General features: G+C 43.0%; 1 protein-coding gene across 2 annotated transcripts in view; it reads right to left on the bottom strand.

Annotated features, from left to right (window-relative positions):
- Nucleotides 1-6,206: 6,206 nt before the first annotated feature.
- The window catches only part of LOC136652069 (charged multivesicular body protein 3), a 31,573-nt gene continuing 23,066 nt past the window's right edge, over nt 6,207-14,713 (bottom strand). For both annotated transcript variants that reach the window (XM_066628919.1, XM_066628918.1), the window contains 5 exons: nt 11,995-12,055; nt 11,505-11,684; nt 8,417-8,538; nt 7,996-8,110; nt 6,207-6,705 (listed from right to left, as the gene is read on the bottom strand). In XM_066628919.1, coding sequence (XP_066485016.1) covers nt 6,566-6,705; nt 7,996-8,110; nt 8,417-8,538; nt 11,505-11,684; nt 11,995-12,055 — 618 coding nt within the window. In that variant the 3' untranslated portion in view covers nt 6,207-6,565. The remainder of the gene's footprint in view (nt 6,706-7,995; nt 8,111-8,416; nt 8,539-11,504; nt 11,685-11,994; nt 12,056-14,713) is intronic.

Raw genomic sequence — 14,713 nt, 5'->3', positions numbered from 1 at the left:
CCAATTGAACCTAACAGAAAAGAAAGACTAAGGGCGCAATCCTAACCCCTTATGTCAGTGCTTTCCAGCACTGACATAAGGGCAATGCAGCTCTGTAAACATACCCTTACTTTGAGGAGGTCTCCGTGAGTGACACCCAACTGCAGGGTGCAACACACATCCCATTGGCTGGAAAGCACTGACATAAGGGGTTAGGATTTTGCCCTTAGCCACATGTTGCCACACTGATCCTGATTATGTAAGAAAGAAAATAAGGAATAAAAAGGAGCTTATTGTGGCCAAATTCTGCCTGATAATATAGAGGGAAGTAGGTGGAATAAGGGAGTGCTTGGGGGGAAGGAATAAAATACTGGTGGTCAAACAGTCTGATTGTGTAAAAGGGGGAGGGGATAAAATTAGAGCCACATGTAGCCAAATTGAGCCTGATTTTTTTAGAATTGAAAGAATGTAAAAATGATCTATGTGTAGGGTTACCAGATACAAAGGGGGGACAGAGTGCATATACCTTCAACCATTGTATAGAAGAGGGACTTTTATCAGGTGCAGCTTTTTAAACCCTTCCATGTTGAACTGTTCCTGCCAAAATTCCTTCTTCTATACAATGGTTAAAGGTATAGGCACTCTGCCTCCCTTTGTATCTGGCCACCCTAGCTATGTGTGAACTACTTGAACCAGATAACATGAGGGGTGGGGAAGAAAAACTCACTGAGAAAGAAAGAAAATAAGGCACAGGTAAGCAGTGGTCAAATACAGCCTAATAATGTAAGAAAGAAATGATGGCATACCAGAGAGCTTGGTGTGGACAAACCAAGCTTGAAAGGTAGGCCCCCCCAAAAGGAGGAAGAATGGAGACCTCAATGGGAAAGAGGAACAAGACACAGGTAAGTAGTGGCAAAATGAAACCTGATACTATCTGATAGAAAGGAAAGAATAATATACAACCATGAGTGGCTAGATTGAACCTGATAATGTCAGAAAGAAAAGTCAGAATTAAAAGGCACTGAGGGTGGCCTCTTGATCCCGATAAGGTAAGAAAAAAAAATTATGGGCCAGCAATTATGGGAAGGGAAAAAAAAAGGAGTACAGCACAGGAAATTAGTTGCCAAATTTCAAGGATGTGACAATCTACCACCGCTTGACTCCAGTCTAACCCTGCCCCATTTGACTTGTGCTCAAGTCATAATGGGTGGCTGTGGGGACCTGTCCAGAGCATTTTGGGAACTCAGACTCAAGTGCGAGTCTTTTCATCAGGCATGGTTCTGCAGAAAAAACAGAGGTGGTGGTGGTGGGTGTGTGTGTGTGTGTGTGTGTGTGTGTGTCAGATAATGTATTTAACACACCCCAGATGTACCCATCCCATCTGTAAACAAAAACTTTTCTGTTCCTCAAGTGAGAGCAGTAGCACAGAGGTTGTGGCACAGTTGAGTCTAGTAAAGTAACAAAAGAGGAGGAATAAAGGAGAGTAAAGTGTGACTAAACTAAACCTGATAACGGAACAAAATTTAGAATAAGGGAGAACGCAGTGGGAAGGGAAAAGATGTAATAAGACACAGGCCAAATATAGTCCGATAATGTAAGATAGAACAGATAGAGCTTAGCTCTGTCTTAGCTCTCCAAGCCTGCAAATTTCTTAAAATAGTTCCAAAAAAAAAAAACTGCCTGAGGTGAGTTTTTTTTTTTAAACCCTTTACCCCTGCAGCAGTGCAATTGCAGTGATCTTTGCTGCCTTTGCCCGCCCCTTAAGGGGGCAGAGACAGAAATTCCTGGGCTGGGGCATCATGACACCCCAGTTTGGGAACCTCTGACCAAGGGAGAGAAAGGAAGAATGAGAGTGTTGGAAAGGGAATATTAGTAAGTTGAAATTATGCCTGCCAGTGTAAAAATAAATTTATTTATTTATTAAATTTGTATTCCGCCTTTCTCCCCAAAGGGCACCCAAGGAAAAGGAGGCATGAAGGAGAGCTACACGGTAGCCAAACTGAATCTGATAATGTAACAAAAGGAAGAATAAAAGAGAGAGAAGTGTAGCCAAAATGAGTATAAAAACTAGGAAGGGGGGATGAGAGAGAGCTCAGTGGGAAAGAAAGAAATGGCATAAGATACAGATAAGTAGTGGCCAAAACCAGCTGAAATAAAATAAGAAATACAAGGTAACTCAATGTGTCCAAATTTAGTCTGACAATGTGGGGGGAGGGAGTGAATGAACTGGGGACACATAGTGGAAAAAGGGAAAGAAAGCAATAGGATGCAGTTAAGTAGTAATCAAACTGAGCCTGATAATGGAAAGAAGGCATGAATGGGAGCCAAGTGTGACTAAATTGAGCCTGATAAGGGGGTTGGGGTTGGGGTGAAATACGGGAGAGCTCAGTGTGAATGAGAAAAAAAAATAGGACACAGGTAAGTAGTGGCCAAATAGAGCCTGAAAACATAACAAAGAAAACAAAGAATACAATAGCACCTGGTGTGGCCAAATTGAGCCTGATAACATAAAAAAAGAGGAGGAGTAAGGGAGAGCTTGGTGGTTAAATAAAGAAAAGAAATAAGGCACAGGTAAAGTCTTGGCCCTTCTGAGCCTGATAATGTAAGAAGGAATAAAAGAAAGTCAAGTGTGGCCAAATTCAGCCTGGTAAAGTAAGAAAGTGAAGGAGGAATACAGAAAAGGTAAGAGATGGCCAATTTTAACCAAGTAGGAAAATGGGAGATCTCAGTGAGAAAGAAGAGAAGGGAGAGCTAAGTGGTGGCCAAATAGAGCCTCATAATGCAAGAAGAATGAATAACTAAGACACATAACAGTGGACTGAGCTTCATAACTTAGAAGAAAACATGGAATGAAATAGAATTCAGATAAAGATAAAGAATTCAGATAAAGAAATAAGACACAGGTAAGTGGTGGCCAAATTGAACCTGATAAGGGGAGGGGGGGGAAAAGGAGGAATAAAAGAGAGCTAAGTGTGGTAGCTTTGAGCCTGATAGTGTAGGGGGAAAAAGTTGGAATCAGGAAAGCTCAATGGGAAGGGGAAATGAGACACAGGTGGGCAGGGGCCAGGGCTCGCAGGCTGGGGCGTCGTGACGCCCAAGTTTGAAAAGCCCTGTAATACAGGATTCTTGAAGCATGGAGTACACTGTGCACAATCAATGAATATTGGTAACCTGGAGAACGTATACATGTAGAAACAAAAAGCAAAGCATTTGCACAATAACTGCATTAACTGTTCACCAGGGTCCAGTGTGGATTTGAGATATTTATAGTGTAAAACTGACACATTTTCTGAACAGGAATATGGAACCATCAACATACAACTGAATGGCTATGTTGCTTGAATATATATGCTGAAATAAACTCATGAGTGTTCCCTATAGCAAATCTAGGAGGAGTTTGTTGAGCGAAAGGGGCAGAGTCCTGTAGTACCTTCAGGTTGCCATGCTATACATACTTACCTGAGAGTAAGTCCCATTCAACTCAGTGAGATTTACTTCTGAGTAGATATGCATAGAAATGTGAGCTGAAAGACCAGGATTTATTCTGGTGATGTGCTGTTTTTATCCACTAGGGAAGCATTTGGATTTACATGGGAACAGCAGTAAAAACAGTATAAAAGAGACGGAGGTGACAAAAAAACTAACATGTCTGGGAATAAGCTGGGCTAGAACTGTTTTCTGTGTCATGCTGTATTTGTATGGGCAGGGAATCTGGGAAGCAAGAATCATGAGACTTCTTACCTGTTTTGAAGTGGTAGAAGGAAGGCTGTAGTATAATTTCCTTTCTAGGCATATACATGGGCCCTCAGTCTCTCTGCAAGCAGTTGCTCATTACAACAGTTTTGCCTGCAGCCATTTTATAACTACGACCATAAGGTAACATACAATTAGAAAGAACGTATAATGTAGGCCAGTGGTTCCCAAACTGCATGCCAGTGACCTGTTATGCCACAGCAAACTCTGCTGCATGATTTCCATGGCAGCCTCTTCTTGGCTCTTCCAGGTGCTGCCGTCTTGACTGGGCCAAGATCATGTGAGATCTCAGGGGAATGCTGCGGCCAGCTCATCCTCCCCATTGTGGGGCATCATCACAACAGGGTGCCGTGAAAGAAGAACTTCAGGAACCACTGACCTAGGCCTTTATGCACACCTCTATTTTCATATTTCTTTTTCTTGGGTGAACAGAGAGCCCAAAAATAAAAACAAAAGCCCAAAAATTAAAATTAAAGGGGTCCACTTTAAAATGGGCCAGGAGTAAAACATGATGGTTAGAGGCATAGCAAACCCACTCTATTTCTTTACTCAGCGTGTGGTTGGTCTGTGGAACTCCTTGCCACAGGATGTGGTGATGGCATCTGGCCTCGACGCCTTTAAAAGGGGATTGGACAAGTTTCTGGAGGAAAAATCCATTACGGGTTACAAGCCATGATGTGTATGTGCAACCTCCTGATTTTAGAAATGGGCTATGTCAGATGCAAGGGAGGGCACCAGGATGAGGTCTCTTGTTATCTGGTGTGCTCCCTGGGGCATTTGGTGGGCCGCTGTGAGATACAGGAAGCTGGACTAGATGGGCCTATGGCCTGATCCAGCTGGGCTGTTCTTATCTTCTAAAGTGTACTTAGGCCAGGTAGGCAAAACAGTAAAAGTACAAGAGGTGAAACTCTGATGCTGATCATCTGACCAAAGGAGGAAATTTCGGGTAGGGACATTGGCAAGGAGGTTAAAAGGCAGACTGAAAATGAAACCGATCTCTGATGTGCTCTACTACTTTCCCTACCCTAGTTACTCAACTTGTTCCAGGGCTTTGCTTCTTATGCTCACATAGTGGGTAGGGTGCACCTTTTGCAAAGCAGCACCTGTTTTCAGTGATAGGCTAGGCCAATGTACCTAGAATTTTCATGCAAGACTAAACAACCTGGCACTCATGTATATTAACTTGGAGGGTTAGACTACCTGAGAATACAACAAACCTCTTCCAGCAGTCTGTGGGACTCAGAGACAAGTACCCACTCACCAAACAGTGAATGAAAAGGGTTGGAGATTCCTTCACACAAGGTGACTTAGCTAGGGGAAGAAAGGTCTAGGTAGAAAATGTCAGGTTTTCTGGTTCATTTTAGTCCATACTCAGAGCTAGTACAAACTCAGCACATGAGCTGTGAAGCAGATTGAGTAGGGTTGTAGCGCCATCTGCTGGGCATTAATGGTAACTGCACCTTTAGTAACCCTTTATACCAGGGGTGTCAAACTAGTTTCATACCAAGGGTCGAATTACCTGCTGAGGGCCGGAAGTGATGTCATTAGGCAGGAATTGATGCCATTAAACAGGTCATAAGCAAAAATAAGCACTTTTTTCTTACTTAGGAACTCATTAGCTGCAAACAGAAGAGAAAATACACAAATCTTGATCATATTTCAAGATATGAGAGAGCCCAATTTTCACATTACTGTTATCTTCAGCAGTAACATTACAGCACTGCTTAGCAGATGAGAGCCTGAGGGCCGGATAAAAAGCTTCTGCGAGCTGCATCTGGCCCCTGCGCCTTATGTTTGACAACCCTTTTTACATATTTAGGCCTCTAACCTGCTATCAACTTTGACCCCCATCCCACCCCTTTCTTCTCCTACTGCTTTTCAACTTTTAAATAAAACTAGTTCTATTCTACCCTTATTCTCTGCCTGGTCCCTGGTTACCTGGAGTTTTGTGGATTATAGCATCTCTTCGCTCTGGGGGGGGGGGCTCCCGGTTTCAGCAGGTACATTCTAGCAAGGCTTTTCCAGTTGCATTGGATATGCAATACAAAGGGGAGGGGGGAAGAGGCAGTGTGCAAATTATTTGGCCATAGTTCCCTAGTAGTTAGTACAAAGAAAGAATGAAAGAATCCCAAAGTGTTTGGAGTTCCCCACATAATTGAATTTGGTGTTGGCTAATAATCTTTTACATCATTAACTCAAGAAACGGTTGTTGCCTGAAATACATTAAGATCCATTCATTGATGCCTTCTGCTTGCACCACTTTGGATTTCATCCCCCCCCCAGCTCATCCTTGCTGCCATGCTTCTTTGATCATCTTTCTTACAATAAAGGCTTCTGCTCAGCTTCTTCCTTGAAGATCACCTCCAGTACTGAAGCACATCAGAACTATTTTGTGACTGAGGGACTTTCTGACAACTGATGACTGTGTTTTGTCCATTTACTTGAAAGAAAACAGCTCCTCCCAAAAACCAAGCAAGTGTTAAAAACGGTTTATTAAAATCCAGTTTTAGTGTTTTCAGAAATGTACATAATGCTACTATAATAGCCTCAGTCCATGGAAGTGCTTTTGGGAATACAGTACTTAAAGCAGAAACTCTTTTCAAGATTTAGTTTGCGAATACATATACTATCTCCCCTCTAGTCCACCAGAGCCGTTCAGAGGTGTCATAGCTTGACAGAAAAAAAACAGGTAAAAATAATATCTCTGAAAGCAAACCCACAAAAAAAATATAAGAATATATACAGGAAACACTTTCACGTGAAATCTTACATTGTAAAGGCAGGACAGGAGAGCCCATTGCAAAATGACTCAAACTGTACAGGAGGTGTAAGTTTAGCTTCGAAGAGTTGCTAACCGTGACTGCATAGCTTCAATGTCTTCTTCTTCATCCTCATCAATGGCTGCTGCGGCCCCTTCAGGCTCATGCTCAGGAAGGGCATCTGTGACTTTACTGGGCGCTTTACCCAAAGCTCCTGCAGAGAAGCAAAGCAAAAAGAGGCAGGACAGCCTTTAAAAACAATTAGGAAAATGTACAAGAATCAGCCAGAATGCACTTGGCATTTTGCAGGCTTTCAATTTAATTCCAATTCTACAGTCAGAATTCTTTCTAGAGGAGGGTGAGCCTCATCCTGTTTTTTAATCAACTGGCTTCAATTTGCTTTTGGGCAACTCAGGGTGCTGGCTTTCACCTTTAAAGCTTCAACCTATCTTAGGAAACACCTCTCTCCATAAGAGCTCTCTAGGTGACTGAGATCAACGGGTGTGAGCCCCCAGCTTGGGAAGCATCTGGTCAAGCCTGTAGCAGGACTTTTTCTTGCATTAATCCCAGTTTTATACAATTCCATCTCTAGAGAAGCTTGCAGATAGTGAATACCATTGGCCATTAGAACGCTGTTCAAAATAATATATCATTTTCAGAGTGCTAATGAGAACCCAAAAAAACCATGAACTTTCATCACATTTATAGTGAAGATTTTTTTTTTTTGCAATATGGCGATATTGGTGATTTATATTTAATTACAAACTACTTTGAAGCAAAGAAAAGTGGTATATAAAGGAAATACAGGAAGCTGCCTCATACTGAGTCAAACATTTGGTTCATTAGATCAGTACTGTTGACATAAGCAGGCAGCAGCTCCCCAAGGCTACAGACAGGAATTTTTAGGAGGGACTGAGCCTGGAACTTTCGACATGCAAAGCATGCTTTCTTGCTTTCTCTGGATTGCTCTCAGATTTCTTGACCAACTGAGATGCCTGGTAGTGATCGCTTTTCACTCCGGGTCCTACACTGACAAACTTATTAGCAATCAGACTTGCTAATCCAAAGCATCCATATGCAATCCACTGGATCCCACAAAAGTGCATGTGCAACAAGCCATGAGGAAGTAACAATATTGCTGTGTTCCTTTGAAGTTTTAAGTCCCATTCAACACCATATAGATGCGGTTGTTAACCTTTTCTGGGTTATGGATCCCTTTGAGAATCTGAAGAAAGCCATGGACCCCCTTCCCCAGAAAGATACATGCAAAGAGATACACAAGTTTTTTGCACCCAGTTCACAGAAACCCACCCCCAGAGGCCCATCCATGGATTCCAGGTTAAAAATCTCTGCCACACAGCATCTGAGCAAGAGCTCAGCAATACCTGTGAGACTTGCCTGCATTTTTAAATTAATAGTAGAATTGACATTGCAAGGAAAGGAGGTTCACTTAGCTATTAACAAAAAAGCAGTATATGGCACACGCATGCATACTCCTACTTACCAGCTGTAATTTCAAACAAAATTTTGTCAATCTCCATTTCTGCTTCCTCTTCCATCTCCTCTTGGTCTTCCATACTTTCAAAAGTATCCTCCAGCATCTCTTCTATAATACCTGCCTAGAAGATGCACAAATGCAAGATCAAGTTACTTACTTAAAAGGTTAGAACTATACAGCTTCAATCCTATGAATCAGGCCTCTCTCACTGGCCTATTCCAACAAGCAATTTCATGCAGCTAGATTTAAACATTCTAGAAAAAATGGGTAGTATGGTGCTCAATCTGCTATGAACAGGTGGTAGAGAGGCTTCATCTGGACAAAAGGAAGGGGAGATGGGAGTCCTAACCCAAAATAACAGAAGCAACATTCTGAAGCAGATGCCTCTTACATACTCATGAGACCCCCAAAATTAAGAGCGGCTTACCTTCATCATTTCTTTGGACAGTTCCCTCATTGAAGCCTGAATTTCAGGGATTTTCACTAAGTTTTGCATGGCTTTCATGACTTCTGTGCTTTTCTGTAATGACCCAGCTACTCGCAGGACAGCTGCCAGGAAAAAGCATGGAACAATCAGTAGAATAAAATCTTTGACATTCCTTGCCACCAATTCAAGTTTCCAAGTTCAGAGAGGAACCAGGATGCTGGAAGTTTCAACATGCCTACTTGTTCTTCACTTCATAAATTTGTCAAGGCAGCAGGAAAGTGTCAGTAAAGAGCACAGAATTATTTTCCTTTTCCAGTTTTGAAAAACCAAGCATTTCTACAATACAGAAAACCTCTGCTAGATCAGACCAAGGGAAGATCTAGTCCAGCATTCTGTTTCCACTGATCCAGATGCTTACAGGAGGCACTCTCTCTTCTCCACTACCCATCCCCCACCGACCAGTATTCAGAAGTACACTGCCTGAACAAACAGGTTCTGTCAGGTTATCTTGTCTAATGGCTACTGATAAAACCACAAGCCATGAATTCATCCAATCCCGCTTTAAAGGTATCTAAGCCAATGGTCATCATTATCTCTTGTCACAATGAAAAATGATACATTTTCCCTTTAGCCAAGTCACACTTTTACAAATGTGCCAAAGCAGATAGCACAACAATGAGATTAATTAAATCAGGGTTCCAAAAGTGAGCTTCCCTCATCACAAGTTTATATGCCAACTCAAAGTTTAAGTGTTTACATTACAGCCCTGATGCAAACAATGGAAGGGAAGCAAGCAGGCAAAGAAACTGATCTTAGACCTTATATTCAACTCCTGACTCATCTGCAATAGGCACTTGCCAGAAAAGTGTGAAGCATGGACTTTGACTGGACTATGTCAAAGCTCTAGAACTTTTCCACATTCAGGGCTGCACATGCAAATTCTCAAAGTTGTGACTGTACATCCAGAAAGCAATTTCTGCAGGCAAGAAATGCAGTTTTCACCACTTTTTTTTTAAAGAACTACATAATTCAATAAAGCGTTTAGATGCACTTATTGCAATGTATGCCTTTTTAGTGGCCAATGTTATGGGCTCCACGATCTCCTCCAGAGTGTTGTGTAGTCTGCTTATTGCCCCTAGAGGTAATTAAGCAGCCATAAACCCATCCAGCCACAACACCTCTCAGGTTTCTCCTGTTTCAGTTGCCAATTGCTCCATAATCATAAGAGCTTCCAAACCTGATAGTCAGGTCAGTTTAGCAGACCCCTTTGAACTATGCTCCAGCCTGAGCCTCCGGCTTGAACCCAGGAGCAGGTCTCCGTTACTGGGGTCTCCAGTTCACATACCAACCAACTCTGGATTAGCTCCCACAACCAAGTCCCTTTGTTCCATCAATCCAATAATCTGGTCAGCTGTAACTATCACTCACCAAAGTCTTACACTTTCAAAGTTCCAGTCCAACCCATCCTTGCTGCAGTCAAGGCAGGTCCATCTTGACAGAAATGGTCAAAGCTCAGCCCCCCCCCCCCGGCCAGAGATGGACTAAGAAAAATGAACTAAGACAAAGGAAAGCTACTTCCTTCCACCTTTATAGGTCTCCTGACCCATCCACCAATTAGATCCAGCCAAACATTTTAGTGTGGATGTGCCACAGGCCTTCTCCCTAATGGTGGACTCTTCCCCCCCCCACCTGAAAAGTTCACAGCTGCACCTTGTTGTTAATCAAGCGGCCTTGGAGCCAATTTAGCAGCTTGGTACCTTATCTAAGGGTCCTGTGAAATGGCGGCCGCCTCCACAGTTCTCCCAGACATGGTATGTGCTAATGAGCACTTTGGACTGCAGCTGGGCCTTGCAGTTTGGGCTTAGCAAAATGGCCAAAGGCAGAATTTCCTTGCTCTGATTTTACCTTGTCAACCTAATGTTAACTTTTCCGTCACAGCCAAGTTAACTATCCTGGAAAATGAACAACCATAAAATAGTAAACATCCCTTTAATGATATCAGCAAAAGTAATATTGAAAAATGAAAGCGTACATCACCACATTTTTTTTGAGATACCAACTGTTAACAAGGCAAAGTAGATATAGTGTTCAACTCTGACACGAACCCTTAAAACCTCTGGAACTGAAAGATCTGGACATACTAAAGTGAATACCACTGCCAAGCATAAAGCTGAAATCTCAACTATCTTTCTGCATTTAGAAGACCGTATTGGCAATACATGCCCTACAAATAATTCAGGGGTTGGTAAATGATTAATGCAGAAACTATTTACTATTTCATCAGATAGGTTTTATAGATCCATCTTGGACCCATGAAGTCAATAAATTCCAGGACGGAAGTTTTGTTTTAACATAAGTTTTTCTGGAATCTATCATGACCTTTCTTCCAAAAAAATAATCATAAACATGAACACTTCTCACACCCATACTCATTGTGTTCTTTCTGACACTGAGTTATTGGGAGCCTTGAGAGTTTAACAAAGAGATGTAATCGCTTGCATGCAAAGAACCATCAATGGACATATACAACCACAATCAGGTTGTTTCACTGATTCTATTGCTCAGTCTTGTTTTCCCGGCTTTCCTCTTTATGAAACCCCTTAGGATGGGAAAATTGATAGGAAAGAACCTGTCTTCTTCACAGAACTTGAAGGAAACTAAACTTATCTCCAAATCCCTTCAGATCTCCAGCATCACAAAACAGACCATGCTCATATGGCACTTTTGAGAAACACTATTTTACAGAGAGAACAAAGGTTGCATGAAACTATTATACGGGGAGAGACAACACTATTATACAGGGGGGAGAGAACACTGCCACATTTCAGCTCTCTTGCACAGATTACTTGAAATGAAATAGTTCTGGATTAATAGTTATTTATGCTCCCCTCCAAAGATGCACCCACCGATGTGGGAGCTGCTTCTGTGCAATATCAATGTGAGAGTTGCACTGCACTGTTACAAAATCAGATATATAAGTTTATTGTTTTGTATCAAGCTGAGTAGAGATCAGCTCTGGGATCACCTGTGGGATCAGGTGAGGTAGAAATTCAGTAATAATTCCATTGAATTCTATTCTGATTCTTACCCAGCTGATTCTTCATCCCCATCAGCACAGAATTCATGTGGGCTTTGGAGGCATAGAGTTTGCTCACAGCCTTCCGTGAACAAATCATCTCTTTGGCCAGGACTACACACACATCTTTTTGGCCCTTTTTGGCAGCATCTTTGATGGATCTTTTTACCTTTTCCTCTTCTCGCTGAATATCTGGGATCAGAAGGAAATAGAAACAAGGGTAAACCACAATGATTCTGCCTAGGATTTTAAAGATAAATATGCTGCTAGGAGCAGTGCTTTCTCTTGGAGCATCATCCTACATTGGCATAAATGAGTCAAGTATGATTCACTCATCACCAACAAAATACCTACATTCCAGCAACAAGATTGACAGTACAGGTAGAGAATATAACCGAGTTAGGCACCAGGATGTGAAGCATCCAGCGGTTTGGCAAGGCTGAACAAAACAAAAATCTTCTGAAGGAAGAGGTACTCAGAGACAACTTGTAAGAATACATACCTCTGATCTGCCTATCAATCACTCTCATTTCTTTCCGTATCTTCAATGACCACTCATTGACCTGAAAAAGACAAAAATACAAGACATCACAACTGAGTCTGTAGTAGTTTGGGCTTAAAAGGAATGTTCACCTGTTATGCTCAAATTTACCATATAAGTAACCTTTATAAATTGAAATGCCAAAACCTTCCTTCATCATCAAGAACAGTTGATGTTGCTTCTCAACAACAACAACAAAAAGTTCACAAACTTGTTTACATGGCAAAACAAACAGACAAACGGCTCCTTAACCCCAAAGGGCTTACAAACTAAGAAAGATACAGAAGAACCACCAGCAAACATAGCTATGCTGGGGTAAAGAGGGACAATGCTCTTTAAAAAGGTGTCTCTTTGCTAGGATTACCTTTCATCAGGCAAGATTATGATGATGGATATTTGGATAGCAGGTGAGCTAGCCATGAGCTGTTCCTGTGAACAGAGATTATCTAGTTTGTTGGCCAGGGAACTATCAGCATAATTTCAAAATAATGATTTGGGTTTTAATACACAAGTTTGAATCCAAGACTGTGAGGTACACTGATTACGCAAAGAGATTTTCATATAAAATGGCATGAACACAGCTTGCTCTTGTACAGAAAGATCTGTGGATCAGGGCCTCAGATTATCAATTAGAAAAACTAGCACATATATGATATAGATATTTATTTATTTAATTGGATTTGTATTCCGCCTTTCTCCCCAAAGGGCACCCAAGATAGGCAATTTAAGCAAAGTGGGCACTTTCAAGAAAGATAAATGAGCAATTCTTCATGATCTAAGCATAGATAAATGCAACAGAGTGAACCCTTAAGACAGGGCTTTTCAAACTGGGGCATCGCAAGTGGCCCTGGCCACTTTCACCTTAAGGCGCAGGGGCGGCCTGGAGGCAGGGAGGAGGCAGAGAGGATCCTGGCTGCAGACTTGGCTGCACATACCTGAGCCTCCTGCAGCCTCCCTGGGGTGCAGGGAGCCCTGCACGACCTTCTGCAGGGCTCTCCGCAGCTTTGAAAGCTAAAGCAGAGCAATCGCACCCCACCTCCACTAAAACGGAAGTGGAGCATGATTGCTCCACTTTCACTTCTGAAGCTGTGGGGAGCCCTGCAGAAGGTTGTGCAGCGCTCCCTGCACCCCAGGGAGGCTGCAGGAGGCTCAGGTACATGCAGCCAAGCCCCTGCAGCCCCCTGAGCGGTGCAATCCTGGAGATTGTGCCACTGCCTTCCTGCTGCCGCCCCTGCAAGAACTTAGAGCAGCTCAAACTCTCTTGGAGAGTTTGAAAACCACTGCCTTAAGACTTAATAGACTAACAGGGGAAAGGTGTGTCTATTAATGCCTTTGCAGATTTGACTATCTCTGATGGCAATGGGGGGGCACTTTGCACAGATGTCCCCATGCCTGAAAAAATCTTAGTGTTTTGCCTCTCTTCCAGAATGCCAGTGCCCTTGCGATTATGAAACCAGAGGGTTGTCAGGTCACATAGTAATACTGGCCTAAGTGGCAGGGTTATACTATAGATTTCCAAGATGTAAAGAGCTCTGGTTACTTGAAATGTATCATATAAATGTTGAACATTGCATGCATGTTCATCCCTTGATGATCACAACATCCAGGAATAGCTTGCGTGTAGAAATAAGCCATTACAGATTCAATATCATATGACAGAACTCCACTGTCTGTTGTCACCTTCAATGCAACTCATGCCCTCAGCAGCTATTCAGTAAGAAAACAATACACCAGAAGCAGTGCTGATTTACAGCTCATGAAGATAACCAAACAGCCCAGGAACTAAGCTCTCCCTTCCTCTGGGGTAACTGAAGTCATCTGCAGCCCTGTGCACGAATTGCCCCTGTAATCCGTTCACTATGCCTGGCATTTCCACCCCACATCCAGTGGAAAGTCAGGGAGATTGTGTGGTTGGGGGCAAAGGCTAGCAAGTACACCAACATTGGGGTGGGGCCAGTAGGCACCCCCAGCTCCTCTCTCTATACATTCAGCACATAGGGTAGCAATTTCCAACCTTTTTCATCTCATGGCACACAGATGATAAAATTGCCAAGGCACACCATCAGTTTTTTGACAATTGACAAGGCACATCCATTGACAGCAGGCATTTGCATCCCCTGGCAGCCCTACTCTCTTTCCCACAAACTTTCACAGCACACCTGCAGGCCACCCGTGGCGAGTGTGCCACGGCACAGTGGCTGAAAATGGCTGACGTAGGAGCAAGCTCGTGAACAGAGCTTGTACCATTCTGCAGCGATTAAGTCAATTTTACCACAAATTCTTGTAGGTAAGGTGTGACAACCATGGAAATTTTGTACAGGCTCATGTGCGGCACTTGAACTCAGGCTGTCTGCATCTAGCACTGGGTCTGTTCTAACAAGCATTTATCAAGTTGCAACTGACCACAGTGAGCATGTAATCACTTGGAAAGGCAGTTGGTTGTCTGTGGTGCAAGGTGGGTGGGGAGGCAGGTGAGGCAGAGTCTCCCCACCGGAGTCCTTTGAAAAGCGCCACCGCCGTGGGAGGCACCCAAGCACCCACAACCCATGCGCGAGGGTTGTGGGTGCTTAGGTGCCTCCCACAGCAGGGGCGCTTTTCAGAGGACTCCGGCAGGGAGGCTCTGCCTCACCTGCCTCCCCACCCACTGTGGCTTCCTGCCACATGTGATACACCTGTACAC

Source organism: Tiliqua scincoides, chromosome 5, assembly GCF_035046505.1.
Source record: "Tiliqua scincoides isolate rTilSci1 chromosome 5, rTilSci1.hap2, whole genome shotgun sequence".
In the NCBI taxonomy this organism is placed as follows: domain Eukaryota; kingdom Metazoa; phylum Chordata; class Lepidosauria; order Squamata; family Scincidae; genus Tiliqua; species Tiliqua scincoides.
This window is presented reverse-complemented; position numbering and strand designations above follow the sequence as displayed.